We start from the raw sequence: 18,852 nt of genomic DNA on the forward strand, positions 1-18,852 counted from the left end.
CATGGCAATACGCATTTTTCTCCGTCTTCACTTAGGTCTAGGCCTACACTAGGGGGCCTAATCCCAATTCATTTAATATGGATGTTTGTTAATTATTTAATTAATGGTGGTAGCAACTTGGCTTCTTTTTTTTTTTTGGTTAGTTCCATTACGGGGGGAGGGGGCATGATGGACAGTCAGGCTATCCTAGCCATTGGTTATACTATATCCTGATTCACACTGCCTACTTATACGTACCGTTGGTGTGTGGACGACGGATAGACCTCTCTAGGCTAGGCTTACTTCTTTTCATCATTTACAACATTTACATATAGGCCTATATAGGCCAAGTTATAGATGAATCAGACATATTTCCATCATTAACTACAGTATGTAGGCCTAGACACTGTTAATTACGTAGAGAACGACCTCACCCACCCCTAAATCCCCTCGTACTGTGCATGTACGTCCGCTGCATCCTAAAACAGCTTTTATTTAAATGTACAGGTCTACAGTTAAAATGTAGATAGCCAAATGCGCAAAAAAAATAATTGTAACATGTAACAAAACGAATGACTCACAGGCCTCATGACGTTATGAACATGAGCAGTCCTTCTGTAGTAGGAAATGATAAGCTATCGCTATGGAGGTAATGGAGGTTTCTTTGGCGCAAGAGACTTGTGGACTCACAATAAATCCGAGGGGGTAAAGATTATTCAAGCTCTTCCCACCTAGTTGGAAGGACAAAGAACAAATTAGGTTTCGGAGTCCGAAATGGACGAGTTGATTGAAGATATGGTGCCAACAAAGAGGTAGTTGCCTTTTACAAGCAACCACTTAGGTAAAGATTTAAAACGACCAATTATGAGGCATACAAGCGTGATAATTCAAAGGTGAATATCTGACTTTGGTTCAGATATTCGTATAGAACTTGAAATGCTAAACCAAGCCCACCCTAAAAAACTAAATAAAAATAAGTAGGCCTATTCAAGCGAATTATAAGAATACCTGGGGTGAAAACTGTAATGCAATCGACGTTCCTAAAACGCAGAGCTGCGTGGGTGTACTATCCAAGATGGCTGCCATAGGGAGCCTAGATTCAGCCATTTAGAATTCACTTAGGAATTATCTCCAATTCCACCCTCAATCTTATATAAAATTTTGAAAGTACACTCTCAGTGTGACTAACGTCGTATTTCTTCATTTATTTTGGACCGGTTTAGACAATACAGAAAAGAGAATGTAGTGATGGTATGCTGTTTTCAAGGTGCCTATATGAAGAACAAACTGGTATTTAATTTCGTATTGTAGGTATGTTTTATAGTATTTTTTCTAATTTTTAGTCGGTGTTATTAATATTTATTCAACTAACAAGGCTTATGACAATGTTCTTTGTTTAGGCCTAATAGACCAGAATATTAGGCTGGGCCTAGTCTATGTCACCATTTTTTGTATTATGGTTAAAGATTTATTTTCATAATATTGAAGGTTTCACAGTATTTAGGCATATGCTCTTGGCCTTTATTTACATAGAAAAAACCCAAGGGGAATTACACTTTTTTGGAAAAAAAAATGAAATTATTTTAAATAAATGAATAATTTATCCATCTAGGCCTATAGCTATTTTTTTATTCTTCATTTTGAACAGTGCAAAAATAACTTTTCTTTTAATGTTATAATTCAACAGATTTCTATCGACACAAGGAAGAAATATTTCTGATAAAATGTACTTCAAAGTGAAGAAAATTCAGAGCCGATCAAATGTCACTTTGTTAGCTCTCTACACTTTCAGTGATAGGAAAACGCTATTCTGACATTGCAAAACAAGTGGCAGTAACATTACAGTATCACTCCCCAAAAGTGATTATACTGTATCAGTGCCAAAATCCTGCACTTTGCAGACTCTTAATATATTATAAATTGGTGGTGCTCAGTTGAATGTCAATGGTTTTCTTTCTGAAGTAATTGTGCAGCTTAGAATGAGTGACAAAATGGGAAGTCTGCAATGACGTAACACTTATTATCAATCTAATCACATCAGGAAACTGTCATTTTTGGACGCAAAAACCAACAATACAGTGGCTTTGTGAATTATGGAAATTCCCAAGTACTCTCCAAAATAGCTACTGAATCATTAGTGTTCATGGCTGTGTGTCCAACAGGACGATGACCTAAATGTTGACCAATCATAATCAAGAAAAGTTGGAAAACCGCAGTACGTACCGTGTAAAAGTCTACTTTCAAATAGTGCTGAACTTTTGGTTATAAAAAACACCTTTATGTACGTCCTATTTTGGTAAACTTTTAGTATGTTATTTTACATATAATTAAGTTTATATTTAGACCATAAAACGTTTTGTTGCAATTTTGTCCAGTCAAATCCGTATTTCCGGTGGACTAATATGCAGCACATTTTGTTCAACGCCTGGAATTTTCATAGATAGAAAATCATTTAGAATTAGCCTATAAAAATGCTGTAGAAATTCTATAAAATTGTTTCTACAGAAATTCTATACCATTACATTATTTTCTTACATGTACAAATATTAAACAAAATGGTGAATGGCCGGTGAATTCTAGCAGAGAGGTTTCAGTAAAGCCTGTTTTGCATGCGCATTCACATGTTCTATTGAAGGTGTTCACGCTGTTTCTACTCTTTGTAAAGCGAAAACGTGCACAACTAATCAGACAAGAGCTCAGGAAGTGAAGAACTCAAGGAACAGAATTCGTCTAAATAAAACGTGGACTACCATGTGAATTTCCCACTGGTTTCTAGGTAAAAACACACTTTGGTCAGTGTGTACACACCGTCGACCACTATGTGAATTTCACACTGTTTCCTGTGTAAAAATTACACACTGCCACAGTGTGTGCCACAGTGTGTTCACCCTGTGGACTACTACTAGTAAATATCACTGTCCTGTAAAAAACACTTTGGTCACAGTGTGTTCACACTGTGGACTTAATGCGAATTTCACAATGTGGTTTCTGTGTAAAAACACACTGTGGCCACAGTGTGTTCACACTGTGGGCTACATGTCACATATGTTCCCGATATTGCTAAAATAGGATCATATCCTGTCACGACTGAAACTATAGAGGGCGTTGAGAACGACCGGCACGTAAATTAAAAGTGTTAATCATCGCAATGACAACCAAACTTTTCAATGCGGAAGTGAAAAGTCGGTTGTGCAAACGGTATAAAAATGTCCCAATTAGCGATATTTATTCGGATCCACCATTATGCAAGATATGATTTATATTTTAATACCCTCTAAGAATTATTAGTTTTGTATTTATTAACACAAATTAAATTATCATACTTTTAAGACTGCAGTATATATTGGGAATCACGCTTCCGGCTACCCTCGAGAGTACAAGGATTTTAGCGAGGGATTGTTATTACTAATTAAAACATAAATTTTAATTTAATTAAAGTTTTTCGAGATAGGTAGGATAGAGTATCTTGTTATTAGATGATAATCTATATTTTTACATTTAAATTGGTGAGGAAACAATAGTACAGTATTTGTTCTGCATGATTTGCCTGAACTCCAGTTAATTTTGAGTAGTTTATTTGCCAAGGGCCTAGATAGACAGATAATAGACTGTGATAATGGTATTCAATTAAGATTCGAATCTAAGATAGATTTTATTGTAAAATAACATAAATATCCAAAATATAACACACAATACAATAACACCAAAATAGGCCTATTACATAACTTACTAAACAGAAAGACAGTATTGGTGGTAAAGTATAACTGTCGTGCTGAGCATCTAAAACACTCTGGTAAACGTGTTGATGTTTTATGTTTTACTTATATATATGTATATGCATGTGTATATATATGTATATATGTATACATATGTTTATGATTTTGGTGCTTTTTTCTAATTTTTACTTGATTTTTGTAATTCCTGTTTAATTTTTATTTCATTTTTACGTTTTGATTCTGTACCTTTAGTTTACATTTTCAAAATTTAAGCCTATATAGTAGTTAAAACTTTTTGAGTTAAGCTATTGGCTTCATTTACATTCCGGGTTAATTTTATGTGCTTTTCTTTGATTTGTTTTTGTACTTTTGTATTTTAGTTGTTATTGTTGTCCGACCGCATCACACGAGCTGTGTGTGCCACCGTTCTAAAAGTGAAGTGTCAATAAATAAATAAACTTAGCTTATGTTTTAATGCCACGTGTATTCATGGTTACGTTCCTGAAGAAATGGTGCGAGTTGTTTTAATAACTGTAGTTAAAAGTTAAGTCTGGTGACATTACTAGTATGGATAATTACAGACCGATAGCACTAGCATCCGTACTGTCTAAAGTTTTTGAGAACTTGTTGATTAATTACTGTGGGGATACTCTTAAGTCTGGAGATCATCAGTTCGCCTTCAAAAGTCAACACTGCACTGAAACGTGCATCTTTGTTTTTAGACAGTCTATGGAGTACTATAATAGAAACGGGAGTCCCGAATTTGCTTGTTTTCTTGACGCTTAAAGAGTTCGATAGAGTGAATCATTGGTCCTTGTATAAGCAATAATTTGAAAGGGGCACTTAACCTTATTGCTGTTAGAGTTCTAAAATTGTGGTATGAGAAACAAAGATTCTTTGTTAGATGGTGTAATTCCCAGTCAAAATAACGAATGGTGTCCGACAAGGTGGAGTTATGTCTCCTCTGTTATACAATGTATATATTGATAGTCTGAATACCATATTAAGTAATTGTAATTATGGATGTGAGCTTAACAAAATCAAACTTAATAATTTAAGTTACGCTGATGATATTGTGCTACTTGCACATTCGCTAGATGCCCTTCAAAAGCTCGTTAATCTTTGTGAAGAATATGCTAATGAATTTGATACTTTATATAACTCGAAAAATCTATGTGCATGTGATTTAGTCCCAGGAATAGAAAGTTTAACGGAACTTATAGGACTGTCCTGTGTGGCGATGAACTTAGTTAGCTATGGTAGAGATGAGCTAGATATAAAAAGGCAATATCGTTCATTGTGTATCAGAACAACTCCTTAACTAGGAAATTTAGCAAATGCTCTGTGGATATAAACTTTTTTTTATTTAAGTTATACTGTCTTAGTACGTATTGTGCGGCGTTATGGTGTGATTACAATGTTAAAACCATAAAGTCTTTACAAGTTTGCTATAATAATGCCTTTAAGATGATATTAAGACGTCCAAGATGATGTAGTGCTAGTGAAATGTTTGTTTCTAATAATATACCTTTATTCTATGAATATCTCAGGAAATCATGTGTACAGTTTTAAGACCAGAATTGATAAGAGTTGCAACAGCCTTATCAAATGTATTTGTTATAAAATGATATGCCATTCAAAATTGAACTTGAAGTGGAATCAGTTGTTGTTTTCACCTGCACAGTAGATATTGATTGTTGAAACATCGTGCATCGTCTTTAATTTAATTTGATTGATTGGTTAAATTGATAGAGTGATTAATTAATTAACTTCTTTCAGGCCCATGTTATTGCTATATTGTTTGACTTTGCTGTTTGGTGCTAGGCCTTGTTTTTCTTGTCATTGCTGTCTATGGAAGGAAACTTTTCTGAAATGTCCTGCCTCTGTTTGTTAATGTTGTTGATACAACTGAGTGTCCTGTTTGTCACAACAATGTTCATTTTTCATCTGTTGTTGCTGTCCCTGTATTGTTCGTTGAATGTTATCTGTCCAGTAAAACTGTAAAACATGTTGCTGTGTAATGCAATGTAGAGAATGTGATGTTCACGTTTGTGTACCTGATCATGACTTTAATCAATGTAATCAACCAAATTTGAATGTTAATGAAATACTACAAAGACCAATACTACAAAAACCATTCGATGAGCCCCTCACACAGGAAATGGAGAAAATTGGCAACCATATTATGAAAATGAAATTAATTCAGTCTGTTGATGGTAGAGCAACATTTTATGGTAATGGAAAGGTGAGCATCGCAGTACTTTACAATCAATAAATCCTGCCTATAGTCAACTTATAAACTGCAGATCACACCTTGGGCAGATCCAGAATTTTTCAAGGGGGTGGGGCACAACAGTTTCTGAATAGAGTGGCACATAACATTGATATGCATTTTTAAAAAGTTAGTGGCACATGCCCCCTACTGGATCTGCACCTGCTCACATTTTGTCTTTATTCAATCCAAGATCCCATTATTATCACACCAAAAAATATCATGGAAATTCATTGTTTGGATACACATCAAAACAACACAACCAAAAAACTGCATCAGCAGCAATGTATTTGTTTTTTTAGTATAAATTGTTTTTCATTTTGTTATAATTTTTTTCTTTTTTTAATAAATCAATATTATTCAGTCAAACCTAGACTAAATAATAATATGAGTCAGCCTTTGCCAATTTTTACTATTTTATCCCTTCTTTTATATTAAAATTCAACATGTTAGTTTTTTTTTTTTTGTTAGATCATTAAATCGTTGGCCCTCCAGCAGTTCGAATATCATTAGCTAATGTCTGTCAAAAGACATTAAACAAGAGAAAAAAGTTTATGTTGAAAGTGAGGGAGCTGTAGAGTGGAAACGAAAGTATAAGCCAACAGGAGAATGAGGTTAGAAGTACACCAGATCAACTGCGTAAAATCCTTTCTGTACCCATACAAATGCCATTTCGAGATCGATCTGCCTTCTCTTAAAACTAATCTTGGCCCCACCTGGAAACGAAACAGAGAGTATTACAGTATTGTAGTAGTGTGGGCAAGTATTTGTAAAAAAAATTCATAATCCTTTATTAGCAATCTTACAACAAACAAATAATATAATAATGAAAGATTTTTTCCCCCAGAAAAATCTGGTTGAAAAAATATGGTGTACATGCAGAATGTGAACGGAAAATGCGTGGACAAGTAGAAAGCATCACTGATGAAAACTTGACCCCTGAATTTGTACCTCTAATGGGTAATGATGACTTGACAAGCAATTTAGTCATTAAAGAGATGTCATGTGTCCAGGTGCGAGATACAAAAGAAAAATAAAGCAACAAATAAATAAGGTTAATAAGTAAATATAATACAGGTTTCTTTAATCAAATCTGCTTTTATTGGTTATTTTTATGTTTTTCAAATATTTATTTTTTTTAATATACTGTACATTAATAACTTAATTTATTTTCATTTTTCCTTTCAAAGCCTTAACTTGTTGATATGTCATAATGGGCTGATCTCTGACGATGAGGTATTGCTGAAGATTGGGACAATTTAGTGAGGAGGCACCTTTAAGATGATGTTACAAATATGTAATGTTGCACATCCAAATTCCCTCCAGAATACTACCTCCATATAGGTATTCGAGGGTACCAACAACTTGTATAATCTACAAACAAGCATGATGAGACTTGTGCCACAAATTGAAGATTTGGACACCGCAACATGGAAGTGAGTTTGGTACAATATAACCATCAAGACACAAATTAAATACATTATCAATTAAACTAATTATGAAAATAAAATACTCTTTTTCAGTGACAAGAAATTCAAGGTTTTTGCATTTGGGGACTATGAGTATCTCACACGAATGTATGGTTTAACAGGAGCTAGTGGTAACAACAATATATTTACCTAATATTGATCTACAGTAATGACATAAATAATTAGAATGTGTATAATGCATTTATAAATCATTTTCATTATCATGTGTTTAATATTCTAAAAACTTACCATTTCATTTTTAAGGTCATCATTGTTGTCTTTACTGCCACAAAACTAAAACATCTAAGGGCCCACCCAGAAACCTAGACACCTTAAAGAGTGACCTCAAAAGGTTTAAGGATGGCGGCAGCAGAATAACCAGGGTGAAATTATACAATAACATTATTTCTGAAGTAATCTTTAACTTTCCAATACATCAAGTAAGTTCTTGAAAAAAAATATCAATTACATACAAAATTTAAAATTATAGGGCCTAATGTATTTCCTAACGATTTCTAAACAATGTGGTACTCCATTAGGTTTGCCCTCCAGGGTTACACATACGCCTTGGATTATTTCAGAAGCATTTTAAAAGTTTGAGGATTATGAGGCGCCAAGTGTAAGTTTATTATTTAACACAATTATTCATATATAATTCTTTATTTAACATATAATTCAATAGATCACCTAGTATTTATATATAATGCATTTACGTCTAAAAGATTATATGTAAATAATTGCGTTAACGTTTTCATTATTTATATATAATTAGTTTACTGATTTCATTATATATAAATAATGAAATAATGAAAGGGTAACCAAATATTATTTATATATAATAAGGTTACTGGTTTCATTATATATAAATAAAGTAAGGGTAACACATCATTAAATATAAATAATGAAAAGTAACTTACAATTATTTATATATAATAATTTCACTGATTCCATTATATATAAATAATGAAAAGGTAACAAATCATTATATATAAATAATGAAAAGTAACTTACAATTATTTATATATAATAAGTTCACTGATTTCATTATATATAAATAACGAATTGACTTCAAATTCATTATATAAACCGCTTTTACATTTCATTATATATAAATAATAGCTGTCGCAAAACCATTATATGTATATATAATGCTTGTAGGCAATATTAATTCTCAAAAAAGAAGGGAGATGTTACAATATACCCATCTCAATAGCAACACAATAAGCTAACCACCCTCTAACTTTATCTTCGAATAAATACCTGTGGTTATGTGACTCAGCAAATTATAATATTAGGTAGCAAACCTTACCTATTGAGACACTATATTCCAGCTAGTATAGCATTAACATCTACAACCTGTTCAACTTGTGTATTCAATAAATATAGTTATAGTATAGTATATTTTATAGTGTTTGTCTAATTAATCGTATTATCGTAGTACAGAAATATTACTGTACATATGGGAACAACAAAAATTCAAAGGAACCCAAATTCAATGTTCATCAAACTTGGGAGACATCAGTTTACTCATTAAGTTCTTTGTACCTACATGGCAGAAGCACACGCGATCATCAACTAGACCTATCACCATGGATTCTTCAGATGAAAAAGATATTCAAGGAATCACTTAATTGCAAGCAGAAACTGCTTATGTATACATTTTCCAAAGGACCAAGAAGTAGAAGAAATACTTGAAGGATTTAAAAAACGTAATTGTAAAGTTAGTCCTTTCAGTGTGGATGGAAGGGGGTGCTGATGCTGAACTTTTTGGATACAGGAAAACTATTTCTCATTGAATGTTCAGGTTGTCAGTGACTAATAGTTCATAATTAAAGACATTGTAGGCCTATATCCGAAAACACTCAATATACAAACAATTTAAACGTGCGCAACATCAAAGTATTCTCCTGGGCGACTCTGGATAAACTTGCAGACGTTACCACATGACACCCATTTGAAGGGAAAAATTTTGAACCCCCATGGAAGGGAATTGAAACTGTAAAATCAATCAAAAATCCGAACAAGAAAGGTTATTCGGGAACGAAAATTCAATTGCCTTTGAAAGATGAGAGTGAAATTGGAAACAACAACAATAACGGTAGCATGTCTCCATGACACTGCTATGTTGCAACGCATCACAAACGAACGACTACCAATGCTTATAATGGTGATTTAAACAAATTTGATGGAAATGATCAAAATGCTGCAGTGACAAGGAGAGTTTATCGTCAAACAGCATTTTGTATTGAACAGCATTTTGCATAGGTAAGCACTGGATGAAACCTGTTCTTAACATTTACAGAGGTCATTCTATTTTTGAATTTAATACTATGCTTTCAATTGGTTGGTTACTGGTTTAAAATGATAAGAAATTAGAAAGACTGAAAAGGAAAAGAAGGGGTATTACAGTATTAATATTTGAACAAGGAATTTATAGAAAGAAAAGCAATGTTAACTATTCGGTAAAATTAAATTTAGAAGACACAAAAATGTTTTGAAGTTGTCAGCTCACAATTGGAGGGTGCTCCAGAGAAAGTACACTACCTAAAGTGTTAATGCTTAGGTACAGTAAAAGTTTATCAAAAATGAAGAGAAAGAAATGTTAATACTTAAAGCTCCAAATTACAAGTTTCTGTATAAGTTTGGATGTGGCAGTATTAAATTTAGGAAATACTATAGTGCGGCTTAAAAATTGGAAATATCACATTGAGGTATGTAAGTACAACAGTCAATGTGTACCTGCTTCTGAATTAGTGACCACTATTCAGGAAGCAGTCATTAAGACATAATTAATTTGAAAAAAAAAAAGATTTGAAACATGAGAAAAGGAAGAAATAACACAAGATAAGTTGTGCTGTGTGTAGCACATCAACTAGCCTTTAGTTGTGGACTGGTAGGCTACTTTGAAAGTGTGTTTAACGTATGGCACATACTTCAGAAGTGCTACCACAAAGATAACCCAGGAATTCATTAAATATAAAATCTCATCTTCATATTGAGCATTAAGAATAGGTGAAGTATGAGAAATTAAATGTATGGGATATAATGATCTCAAATTGACAGTATATAAAACATGCTAAGACAATTTCAAATTTCTGGAGTTGGCATATCCATAGATTGTATATGGTAAGTATATTTGAAAGACTGTCTTAAGAAATTCACATATACAAATTTAACTTGACGATGTCCAATTAAAATACAAACATGGTAATGTGCCAATTTCAAAATAAATTATGAAAGGTAATAAGTATAACCATGTTACACAAATTTTAAGTAGTATTATAAAGCAGAAATGCAGTATGAAGTTAAAAGAGAAATACTACATTATTGATTGCAAACAAATGCAGCATTTGTATAATAAGAGAAACTTTCATAACAATCTGAAATTTTGGATAGCATTGTACTGTATCTAAATTGTAACATTTAAAATATACAAACTAACTTGAAGGCTCTACAATTGGTTCTACAATAATTCTGTGTCCGTATATCTCTCCTCCTCTTGCTGGCTAATAATAAGCATGGTATCTCATTGCGTTTAGAAGTAAATATCATTGAAGGTATACATTTTCACATTTCTTCTTCAGTGTTTGTATTAAAAAAACATTTCAACCTTGGACACTTGTATAGTAAATGTTTTAAATATGGAAGATTTATAAACTACCTGGCACTTTTCAATTCGCAGCAATGTTGTTCTGCACTAACTGCCTACATAACCATCTTGCCCCATGTGTTTTTGTAAAGTTCTAATGAACAGTGATCATGGTATCTCATTTTCTTGGAACAAATATACCACTTGGTGACAGTGTTAAAACTTCAGTTTCAGTCATCTCCCCTGCTTTTCCATGTTTCAATTATAAATAAAAAATGTCCACTTACTGCATCTTGCTAGCCATAATCAGCATAATGACAAATTCTTCTAAAGTATCTCGGAGTACAGTATACATCCAATATGACCAAATTTTATATTATACCATCATTGCTAGACATTTGATCTTGAATCAAAAGCACTGCGAGGTCTTTACAGTATGGGATTGCATATGAAAAGTCAAGTCAGTTCTTTAGGAATGCAGCCAATTAAACTTTTACCAACTGTACAAATGCTGGAATGGTTGGTCTTGAGTCCAAGATATTGATCATTATTATGGATGTTTAATCTCCAACCATTTCCCCATAAATTCATCTATTGATTTTAGTTTATCGTGAACAGCATTTTGACAAATATAAAAATATGTTTGTATAAACTCTCACAAGTTTCAGCAGGCTATAGGCACTTGCCATTGGCTTGATTTTTCAAAAGATACCAATTTTTGTGTTGTACTGTACAATACATTGCCACTGTTTTAACTAAAGCGCAAGTGTGTTATCCTCTTGATCTCATCTCAAAATTGTCAATTCACAAGGTGCTATAATCTGCAGGATGTGTCAACAGGAAAAATATTTCTCATGTCTCTATTGCAAGTTCAATTGTTCAAAAGCAAATTTCAAAGCCAGTCATTTATTGTCACCTTGTATCTCTTGGTTATCAATCTGTCAGATTCCAATGTCCCAATACTTCAATTGTACTGAAGCTGTTTTATCTCTGAGCAATTCTCTATCAGTGATTTTGAACATAGTTTTTGGCCACAAGTCACCAAATAAGAATACACACAAAAATGTTAGATCACAGAACAGTAAATTTACGGATTAGAATTTATTATACAGTATTCATTATGTTAAAGATGATGAAATTTAATTATTTGAAAATTAGCAAAAAAAATATTGCATTGCAAATCAAGAACTTATAACAATTTTCAAGAGCATGCCATAGATTTTCTGAAATATGCCAACTCAAGAAAATAAAATTGTACATATTCATGTTATTATAGTAAAGAATTATAAATGTTGCTAACGACAAGGTGTCATAAGTGTACAGTAGTAGATTTGAAAGGTATGTGTGGTGGGGGGTAGAAATAAGTGTACAGATTGTGTTTCAGGTAGTGACCCATAAGATTTGCGTAGGCCACATGGGCTTTAATAGTACAATACTTCAACGGATATAAACAAACTTGCATAATTGCTGAGTAAAGGTTAACCACCACGCTATGACGATGTATGGCGGTGAACCAAACATGAGTTTGATTAGTGATGGACACTTTCGAATATATTATGTAGATTTTCAGATAACAATCTACTGTACAGACGTACATTTAATTTACGAGAGTAACTAAGATATTCCCGAAGGAGTCCTAAATTCCGACTGAATGTACGTTTTACAATAATGTTTTGTATTACACCTTTGTATTAGGCATGTCATATACTCAATAAAAGTAATGTTAATGTATTATTTAGAACTTTTTGTATACTATATATTAGAGTATTACCAATACAAATAATATCATTATAGTTAATATATTATCATTGCCTTATTTTTAAGAAAAGTAGATAGGCCTATCATTGAATTAAGTATACAAAATCTAGAAATTGTAATGTCAAATTTGAAATTGGTTATACACAATCTGTTAAAAAAAAACAAAAAAAAACCATAAATATGATAAACAATTTGTTTTTTTATCTTTTCAATGTCAGAGAATGTATCAACATAATCTAAATCTTGAATCACTATATGCAGAATATGTGGCAGTTCTTGAAGTCTTACAAGGACTTCAAATTAGGGCATCAGTAAAAGTGCAAATTGGTCACTCTGTATTAAATGTTAATTCTTAATCAGTTTGGATTTGATTTAAAAGATAATGAGGCTGATGTTCATCTTCAGTCATTTTACCAAATTTGTTATTATTAAACTTAAGTCTGACTCAATGTCCAACGCGAAAAAAAAAGAAAAAAAACCTGTCGATTGCAAACCCTACCAGAGAGTGGAAACATAATAATATAAACACTGAGGGGTTATGTCATAAAAAATAGATTACATAAAATTGTAAAAAAAAAACCTGAATATCTCGGATTACTATAATCAACAGCTGCTGATTTGATCTCGCATGCCACAAGCAGGGACAACATTAATCCTTACGTTCCATTCCACCAAGAACACTAAGCTTGAAAAAAAAAAACACCATCCATCTTGGATAGAGTTTTCACCTCAAGTGGACTATCAAAATCTCAATTCTTTAGAGAGGCATTTCAAAGAGAGAAATAAATACAAAATTTCACTTACAAAACTAACAACATCTTCTCTAAAGTTAAACAAATATCATACAAACAGGCATTAATTTATAGTAACTGATTACCAATAGCTATACTCAAGGAATTGTTAAATAATAATAATAATAATACTGTATTTAAATACGAATATTGTATTTGGGATAGACAGTAATTTCATATAATAACTTTTTTATTCAATTTGTTAGAAGAGGTTGAAGGCCTATACGTGAAGGCAAAATATGCCAATATTTAGCAAGGTAGTTAAAGACAACTTAATTTCTGAATATCTTCCACTATTCAGAAAAAAAAATTCACAAATGACTTGACCATACAACAAACTCTTTTGACAGAGAGTGCTTTTTATGCATTCTAACATCATGGAATTACATATATTATACTAGCGGAACGCATTCCGTTTGCCATCGATGTTGTGTGTGAAATACGTTAACTGATTCTTGCCCGTCTTAAATGTAGTGTTACCTTCTTCCTTCCTGAGAAAGAAGAAAAGAGACCTTTGAAGGCTAATCTAGACTTTGTATGATCAAAGTGTTTGTCGAAGATACTGCCTCGCTTTGTCCTCGTAAAAACATAAACCTTGTACATAGATCGCATCGGCATTCATTCATCCATCGCGTCCTCCCAGCTAACAGCGAGATCAAATTTTTTTTTTCTGTCGAATCCACATAGTGGAAAAAAAATCTCTTCTTTGCGTTCCTCTAGTGATTTGCTTGTATGCTTTTCTATCAGATCCTAGTAGTAAAAACATGTCATTCCTCCACGTTGTAATAAGTCATTTAAACAATCTGTGCTTTACCGTGTATCGTTTTATACAAACGACTCTGCCCTTTCAACCACACCTTCGTGGTCCGTTAACACACTTTTTTTGCTAACCTTTTTTTTTTCTTTCTTAACTGCATCTTATATTTTATAGCACAGGGCACGGTTCCCCTGTACTTCCAGCAAACGTATTTCTCAGCTGAATATTATGTGCTTTTCGATTGATTACATTTTGTCGAATGCATTAACTTTTCAAAATTCAGGGCTTGTTATGCATTCTGACATCATCGAATTACATTTATCATACTAGCGGAACGCATTCCATCTGCCACCTGAATCGATGTTGTGCGTGGAATACGTTAACTGGAATTCGAAGAAGAAAGTTATCGCTTGCTGCCTCAAACAGTATTACGACTTTCATCTGAGTCATCCTGTTTTTCTTCTTATCTGAAGGCAATACCACCTCAAATTTGTCTCTTATTTTAATCCAGACGGTGCTTTCAATTCTCTGCTGCCTTGGTTTTTTTTTTTTTCTTTTCTTTCTTCACGATCCTGTTGCCGTAAAATATACCAGCATCATCCAGTGTCCCTATATACTTGGAAGATACTTCTCTTGAAAAGCGTTGGCATGTTGCGCGATGGTATGCTTTCTTCGTTTTGTCTGACTTAATTTTCTCCATCATGGCCTTGTGTTTCAGCCAGCGGCATTGGTGACTTCTTTAATGTTGCTAGAGGCGGCGCGATGATTTGCCCGACGGGGGGGGGGGGGGGCAGGGGGGGGGGGGGGGGTCAGATTTCCCCGACGAAACCTAAGTGGGCGTGGTCGAGCTTCAATTAAAAGGTTACGAAAGTGGTCCTGCGGGCAAAGCCCCCTGAAAATTTGGACAATTTAGGGGTTTCAAAGGCTTATTTAATCGATTTTAGTCCAATAATATGTAGAAAATACATATAATTTTTTTTTCTCCCCGACGAATTGTGCTTTTTCTCCCCGACAAATGGGCCCTGGCCCCCCCGGCCCGCTGGCACAACCCCTGAATGTAGCACACCCCCTTCCTCCCCTCTCCTCCCCAAACATGCATAACCACTCTTGAATATCACCTGCATCGCATTTGCATAGGGCTAAGGCCTAGGCCTAATCTTTCCTCCTACCTATCTCTAGGCTGGAGCATCTCTATACTAGCATAGATAGCATAATTTTAATATAGCATAATTCCAATTTTATCACAAATGGACTTGTCAGTCAAAAAATTGAAATGTCGTCAATTCATAACATTCCAGAAAACATACTTTTATTGAGGTAGGGTAACACTTCTCGAATATTAAGCTCACTTGAACAAAGGCATTTGCAGTATTTAGAATCAGACAATGTAACGAAGTTCCAAATGCATGACCATAAACCATTTATTAGGATAATGAGCATGTTGTTGTTATTGTTTATTATTTTATTTATTTTGATAAAGATTATCTGAAGAAACTGAAAGTTTCTTTTATTGTTAAAGCTTCAGTCTAAATCAATAGTTCCCTGTACAAGATGTAATAACAGACATCAAGGTAATGTTCCAAGACCAGTGGCGGACCGTAGGGTAAATTGCATGGTATGCTAGGTATTGGCATGTCTAGGATGGTCCCCACCCCTAAAAAAAAATACTCGCCTGTCTCCCCCAGTCATGTCCACAAATCATGCTCATGTTAAAAATCATGTAAAATTACCTTATTTTTCGAGTCAGTCCCCTCACTTAATCACCGATTTCCCCACCTTAATACAAAGGTAATACATCTCACAAGGGCCAGCAATCAAAAGAAGAAACACTGTTAAATAATACTGATAGACCAACAATGCAGGTGGAAGAAAATTTGCTGAATGAAAACAAAATACTTGCTTTAAATGAAAAGATTAACAATTATGAAGATATGCTAATGGAAAAGTGTGAACAGGTAACTGTTTTAGAAACCAAGCTTTTAATAGCAGAAAAGGATTTAAAATATAGTTGTAAGAAGGTACGAAAATTACAGACTAATGTTAACAAGTTGACTGCTAATCTGTTAGCTGCAAAGAATGATTCAAAACAGTATAAAGATACAAATGAGTACCGGAAATTGAAACGGAGAGGCAAGTATCTAAAGGAAAAGGAAAACCGCATAAACCAAAAGCTGGCTAAATTTGATACCGCACATAATATTGAAAAACTAAACACTAACTTAAAATCTGCTCCAAGTCAATTAAGTATGTATAGAAAGCGATGTAAATTGTACAGTAACAAAAAAGTGCAGGCAATGAAAGAACTGAATCGGATGAAATGTCAGTGTGTTGAACTGGAGACTGAAAATGTATGTATGGCTGATGGGGAGATGCAAACAAGAAGGAGCGAAACAAATGGTCACTCTTTTACTGAGGACATTGAGAAATGTATTATGGAATTGGTTGGGGAGCTGGGATGTGCCGACAAACAAATGCTCTATGGTCATTAAGACTGTGTCATCATGGTTGTTTAATAAAAAAATAAATTTAAAAGACATACATGTACCATCGACATCAATGGTTAAGAATATGGCAGATAGGGCCCACTATCTCAGCAAATTGCAGGTGGCTGAAACAATTAATTCTAACTGAGAAATGGGATTTGCATAGTGATGGTACTGGAAGAAACGGCAAAAAAATGGTAGGCATGCAGGTGACAATTGATTCCGGTTTATCATTGTCCACAGGTTTCAGATATGTAGCCATCGAAGATAGCCAAACTCTCTTAGACAACGCAACAGGAATGATGGAAGAACTATCAGACATACTAGATCCTCAAAATAGAGAAGAAATATATAAATCAATACTGGCCAAAATGTTTGCTTTAATGTCTGACAGAGCCAGTGTAAATAAATCATTTAAACAGAAGCTAAATGCCAAAAGAATTGAAACCCTTGTTACACCAATTGATCTCCATTTTTTGTACTGCAATGCCCACTTTTTGTTAGGCCTGTCAAACAAAGCAGAAGCGGTTATGAAAGATTATGTGAAAAGTTTAGAAGCTGAGTTACGTTCATCTAATAGGCAGAGACGCATTTACAAAATTTTGTAGCTTTAATAAATCATCTGGCGAGTCTGGTCCAGCATGATATGTAAGAACGGCTTGTGATATTCTGGGCCCACGAGTGTTATGATATTCATATTCACTGTACAAAAGTTATTGTACGAGACTTATGAAAATATTCAGAGAGAGCAGCTTAGCTCAGTCAGCTAACCTGGTGGTAGCCACTGTGTGTGCGCGTTGAACCGTGGAGATCTCTAGGTCCGCGGTTCAATTCCCATCACTGCCTCTCCTTGTGTTTCAGCTAGAGGGCTGAAATACAAGTTACTATAGCGCACCATCTTTCGGATGAGACGTTTAAGCCTTTGGTCCCCTGTCTCTTATACACATCTAGATGTGTATAAGAGACAGTCAGATATGTAGCCATCAAAGATAGCCAAACTCTCTTAGAAAACGCAACAGGAATGATGGAAGAACTATCAGACATACTAGATCCTCAAAATAGAGAAGAAATATATAAATCAATACTGGCCAAAATGTTTGCTTAAATGTCTGACAGAGCCAGTGTAAATAAATAATTTAATCAGAAGCTAAATGCCAAAAAAATTGAAACCCTTGTTACACCAATTGATCTCCATTTTTTGTACTGCAATGTCCACTTTTTGTTAGGCCTGTCAAACAAAGCAGAAGCGGTTATGAAAGATTATGTGAAAAGTTTAGAAGCTGAGTTACGTTCATCTAATAGGCAGAGACGCATTTACAAAATTTTGTAGGTTTAATAAATCATCTGGCGAGTCTGGTCCAGCATGATATGTAAGAACGGCTTGTGATATTCTGGGCCCACGAGGAGATGAAAAGAATGGTTGTAAAGCTGATTGGGAGGGCTATTGTAGTAGCAAAGGTGAAAAGTCTCATGTAATTAGTTTTCGAATGAATCGTCTCAATAATTTTTTTGAAGGTGCAGGGGCATTATATCATCATCGAAAGAATATTGTCAAGTTTTTTGGAGATTTCAAAGAATCAAAAAACCTAAAACAGGATAGTGTGTATTGTGATGCCCTTTCTGATCACTTACAAGCTTGTGTTCGGGCATTGGGAATTATACATTACAAAATAACAGGTCCTTTTTGGCGAATGTTGAAAAGCCAGGTGAACTATGCTGATGTGCATATTTATATTCAGAAAATGCACACAGTTGCTTTGTGGATTGGTGTGAAGATAGTTCAGAGTTGTTAAAGAAATCTAGTAGTGGGATATTTAATTAATTTGATATAACTGATAATATTGTGTGTGAAAGTCTTTGTAACGAAGAAAATATGTACGAAAATATTACAATGAATGTTTTAAAATTACTAATGAAGGGCTTCGTAACTGTAACTGAAAAGCAGTTGGATGATTTTCTACCAGGTGGAAAATATGGAGAGCATGCCTCTGATGAACTGCGAGAGTCCATGTCCCATTGCAAAATTACAAACTTTGTT

General features: G+C 33.9%; 1 protein-coding gene and 1 long non-coding RNA gene across 2 annotated transcripts; both read left to right on the top strand.

Annotated features, from left to right (window-relative positions):
* The first annotated feature begins 699 nt into the window (after positions 1-699).
* Positions 700-2,011, top strand: LOC117111340. The gene is made up of 3 exons (XR_004445857.1): positions 700-820; positions 1,203-1,290; positions 1,667-2,011. It is a non-coding gene; the product is annotated as an uncharacterized LOC117111340 (long non-coding RNA).
* Positions 2,012-16,187: 14,176 nt separating this feature from the next.
* LOC117111319 lies at positions 16,188-16,820 on the top strand. The gene has a single exon (XM_033254247.1). It carries the CDS (start codon positions 16,188-16,190, stop codon positions 16,818-16,820), a length of 633 nt encoding a protein of 210 aa, XP_033110138.1.
* Positions 16,821-18,852: the final 2,032 nt, after the last annotated feature.

Source organism: Anneissia japonica, unplaced genomic scaffold, assembly GCF_011630105.1.
Source record: "Anneissia japonica isolate Jap-2015-1 unplaced genomic scaffold, ASM1163010v1 scaffold287805_len679488_cov178, whole genome shotgun sequence".
NCBI classification, from domain to species: domain Eukaryota; kingdom Metazoa; phylum Echinodermata; class Crinoidea; order Comatulida; family Comatulidae; genus Anneissia; species Anneissia japonica.